General features: G+C 41.2%; 1 protein-coding gene across 1 annotated transcript; it reads left to right on the forward strand.

The window, feature by feature from the left end:
- Positions 1-250: 250 nt before the first annotated feature.
- On the forward strand, positions 251-3,863 carry ftr14l (finTRIM family, member 14-like). Its single transcript, XM_050071237.1, has 7 exons — positions 251-875; positions 992-1,087; positions 1,227-1,460; positions 1,590-1,749; positions 1,885-2,034; positions 2,633-2,769; positions 3,139-3,863. The coding sequence occupies exons 1-7, from the start codon at positions 465-467 to the stop codon at positions 3,517-3,519; spliced, it is 1,569 nt and encodes a 522-aa protein (XP_049927194.1). The 5' UTR covers positions 251-464; the 3' UTR covers positions 3,520-3,863.
- The last annotated feature ends 235 nt before the right edge of the window (positions 3,864-4,098 follow it).

A 4,098-nucleotide genomic window follows, 5' to 3' on the forward strand; every position in this document is an offset into this window, starting at 1 on the left:
GTGTTATCTTTGTATCCTCATCCTCAAATAAGAAATATAAATGTTTTTACATTTTCATTAAGTTTAATGATCAAGTCCTATACATGAGTAGGGCCTCTTTTTTATTGTGGTAAGTCCTAGAAACCTTTCCTTTCTTTTGTTTGTTTGTTTCAGGCAGCACCCTTGTAGTAACACCCAGTGCCTGTCTATTAAACGCCCAACCAGGCATACTGGTTTTACAATGAGAGTAGATCACATAACTAACATTCTGTCACACACAGTGTCAGTCACTCAGTTTCACTGAAGCTGTTAACTTCGAGAGCTCATTTTATCTGTGGACACGTCATCCTGCTCACTTTTTGTCGAGTCCCTTCCGAGCTGTTGATCTCAACACTGTAAGAGGTTACCACATTGCTGCTGAGCTAAGTCACCTGTGGATTTTACTTTTGTTCTCATATCTGCTGGACATCTTTGTTTTTAAAAAAATGTCCCACCCCAGCACTCTGGATTTAGACAGATACAGCAGCTTGGAGAAATCTCGTCGCTCTACCAGTCGTAGCCAGTCCAGGTCCCTGGCCAGGTCTGAGGCCAAGTCAGGGGAAGTCCTGTGTGACTTCTGCACAAACAGGAAGCAGAAGGCTGAGAAGTCCTGCTTGGTGTGTCTGGCATCCTACTGCGAGACCCACGTCCAGACTCACTATGACTACCCTGCCCTGATGAAGCACAAACTGGTCAAAGCTACGGGTCAAATGAGAGAGAAGCTCTGTGCACAGCATGACAAGCTGCTGGAGGCTTTCTGTCGTTCTGATGACACATCGGTGTGTGTTCTGTGTATGATGGATGAACACAAAAACCATGACATCGTCCCGGCTGGAACTGAGAGGACTGAGAAACAAGTAAGTGGTGAAAACAATCTGTCGATCTATACTTTTGGTGAGGATGCTTAATTGATTTCAAAGGTTCTTTACTGTGCAAGGCTGACATGAGCACTTTAATGTCATCCCCTCTATAGAAACAACTTGGTGCAACGCTGCACAAATCCCAGATGCGGATTGACCAGAGAGTAAAGAAGTGGCAGGATCTCAGACAAGCTGTTGAATCAGTTAAAGTGAGTAAACATTGCCATGTTGCACAGCTTAGTACCTGTATGGCATAATACTTAAAACAAGATTTTCTTCTTTGAAAAATAGCTGCATTTCATCCATATTTTAACAAATCCTCTGCCTATTTCTGATGTATCTCATCAGCACTCAGCTCAAACTGCACTGGAGGAGAATGAGCGGATCTTCACTGAGCTTCTACTTTCCATCGAGAGGAAGTACAATGAAGTCAAGGAGATGATCCTCTCCCACGAGAAGACCACTGTGACACGGGCTGAGATGGTGCTGGACCGCCTGGAGGAAGAGATCACTCTGCTGAGGAAGAAACACACTGACCTGGAGAAGCTCTCACGCACTGATGATCACATACACTTTCTGCAGGTGAGGTAAATCTTGAGTGAGGACCCCAACCAGGACCTTGTATGGTGCAAAAATCAGGAGTTCTCTTAAAAATAATAGTGGTGATATGTAATATTTAAGCTCATCTCTGTCTCCCACCCTTTTTACCAGAGCTGGCAGTCTCTGTCAGGCCCCTCGGGATATGAAGACCTCAACAACATCAGTGTTGCTCCCAATTACTCCTTTGAGAGCACCAAGAGAGCCGTCGCTGCACTGAAATTACAAGTAGAGGAAGTCAGCAAGACAGAGATGAGCAAAATCTCTGGAGCAGGTGCAAAATTCACATTTCTTTATCCCAAGTAGCATTGATGCCTCTCTCCTTTCAGTGGGGGTTGTGTTTCTAATGTGCTGTTGCTTTTATGAAACTAATGCTGCCGCCATTTGCATTTTATCTCATCCCTTACAGTGAAGGATGTGTACATCACACAAGAAGTTGAGGCAAAGACAAGGAGAGAATCAAGTTTGAGAGAAGAACCAAGGATAAGGGAAGAACCGAGGATAAGGGAAGAACCGAGGACAAGAGAAGAACCGAGGACAAGAGAAGACTTCCTGAAATGTGAGTTATTAGGTTCCTTTTTTACAGAGGAGCATGCATTTAATTAGCTGTGAAACCTTTTGCAAAAACTTGGCTGGCCTACTTTACTCTCAAATAAAACCCCACTCACATTCCCGGAAGCATTCTTTACTTTTAAGGTTCAAAACAGGACAGTCATGATGACAAACAGCAGAAACATCAACATCCTTAACAGGGATGGTATGACCACACCATGTGATGAAACTTACACACAACTAAACAGAGCGTGATGGAAAGTATGCTGCTTGTAGAACTGGTTTGGTGAAATCTAAGAAAGCCAACTTACAGTCCAGTATCACTTAAACAAACACAGGTGTTTCCACTAATACTCCACCTGTGGAAAGCATTTTAACAAGTGGATATGTGGGAGTTAGCAGCCAAAGGTTTCAGTAGGCTAACTTTGTCATTCCCAAACAAATTAGTGTCACAAGTATTTACCTGTAAGTGCTTAATGTGCAACAAGATGAAACAAAAGAAGAGAACACAAATAACAAAACATATGATGACATGAAATTGAAAAACATACTAAACAACAACAACACAGAGAGGATTCATAATGACATTGTCTTGCATTGTTTAGACTCTTGCCAGCTGATTCTGGATGTCAACAGTGTCCATCGCAACCTTCACCTCTCTGAGGGGAACAGAACAGCAACAATGAAGAATGATCCCAAGAATTACCCTGATCACCAAGACCGATTTGACCACTGGCAGCAGGTAAGACTTCACTGTCATTGTGTACCTGAAAAGAAGAGGAGGGATGTTAGTATGCTGTGAATGGTACAGAGTCAAAATGATCGCATGTCAAGAAAGGGGGCAAACATAATCCTGCATGTAGACTAAAGGAGAAAATTAGACTATGGAATCTTTTATTTTCATTTCTAAATGAGTTGTTCCTCTTTCTCTTACATAAACCTTTTACATGTCTTTTGTTGGTATTGATTGTAAATTGCAATCTAAATCAGGCATTTAATATTTGTCTTTAAAGTTATTCATACAATAAAAGTGGTTTCAGTCATGCAGTTATCTTATAAGCCATGAATAGACGTTGCCTTTTAATTTTTAATTTTGTCTATTCCATTGCAGGTGTTGTGCAGGGATAGTGTGACTGGTCGTTGTTACTGGGAGGTGGACTGGAGGGGAACAGAGATAGACGTCGCCGTGACCTACAGGGGAATCCGCCGTAAAGGAAATGGTAATGAATGCAGCCTGGGCTGGAACGACAAGTCGTGGAGTCTGTACTGCAATGACTCCAAGTACACCTTCGTGCACAACAATAAGAGCAAAGAGATTGCAGCTCCAATGTCATCTCGTATTGGCGTCTACCTGGATTATGCAGCAGGGACACTTGCATATTACAGTGTCTCTGATGGCATGCAGCTTCTGCACAGAGTCCAGACTGTATTCACACAGCCTCTCTACCCTGCATTCAGTGTGTGGGGCTTTGATACTACCATAAGACTGTAGGTACTATAGTGCTAGTAATTTGCATCAAATGTACACAGTATTTTCAATGTTGTGGTGAAAAGTTGAAACAAGGTGTTGATTAATTCTATTTGTTCAACCTTTTGCTAACAGATCTTTTTTTCCCTAATGTATGAACTTTTTCTAAATGATCAAATTATTCTGTTTTTGTTCCTTTGATCACTGTTTTAGGGCAGGCTAGTCTACAAAATGTGTCAGATAGAAGAATATGCAATAACTGATTACCATGTTATTTTTTACGATGTTCCATACTTTTCTCTTTGTTGTGTTAAAGCATGTTATATTTATATCATTGGTTTGTTATAAATAAAATTAAACCACAGTCTCTAAAACTCAGAGTTTTGACTGATTTATTTGGTACTTTAATTATGGAGCTGAACTCACTGTTGTTTTTCCACAATCATGTCAGTCTATTAGACATCTTGGCTTCATTAACACAGAAACACACCTGTACTACTTGGGCCAAACAGTGGTGAAGACCTGGAAAGGAAAACCTAGGTGCTCCAAGATTTTGAGTTTTAAATCAACCAGAGATTAAGAGGATATCAAATAATATTTAGG

Source organism: Epinephelus moara, chromosome 19, assembly GCF_006386435.1.
Source record: "Epinephelus moara isolate mb chromosome 19, YSFRI_EMoa_1.0, whole genome shotgun sequence".
NCBI classification, from domain to species: domain Eukaryota; kingdom Metazoa; phylum Chordata; class Actinopteri; order Perciformes; family Serranidae; genus Epinephelus; species Epinephelus moara.

Excerpts from the sequence above, each read along its gene's own strand:
- ftr14l (XM_050071237.1), top strand. The coding sequence starts at position 465 with ATGTCCCACCCCAGCACTCTGGATTTAGACAGATACAGCAGCTTGGAG. Across the intron at positions 1,461-1,589 it reads ATCACATACACTTTCTGCAG|AGCTGGCAGTCTCTGTCAGG; the intron begins GTGAGGTAAATC and ends CCTTTTTACCAG. Across the intron at positions 2,770-3,138 it reads GATTTGACCACTGGCAGCAG|GTGTTGTGCAGGGATAGTGT; the intron begins GTAAGACTTCAC and ends ATTCCATTGCAG.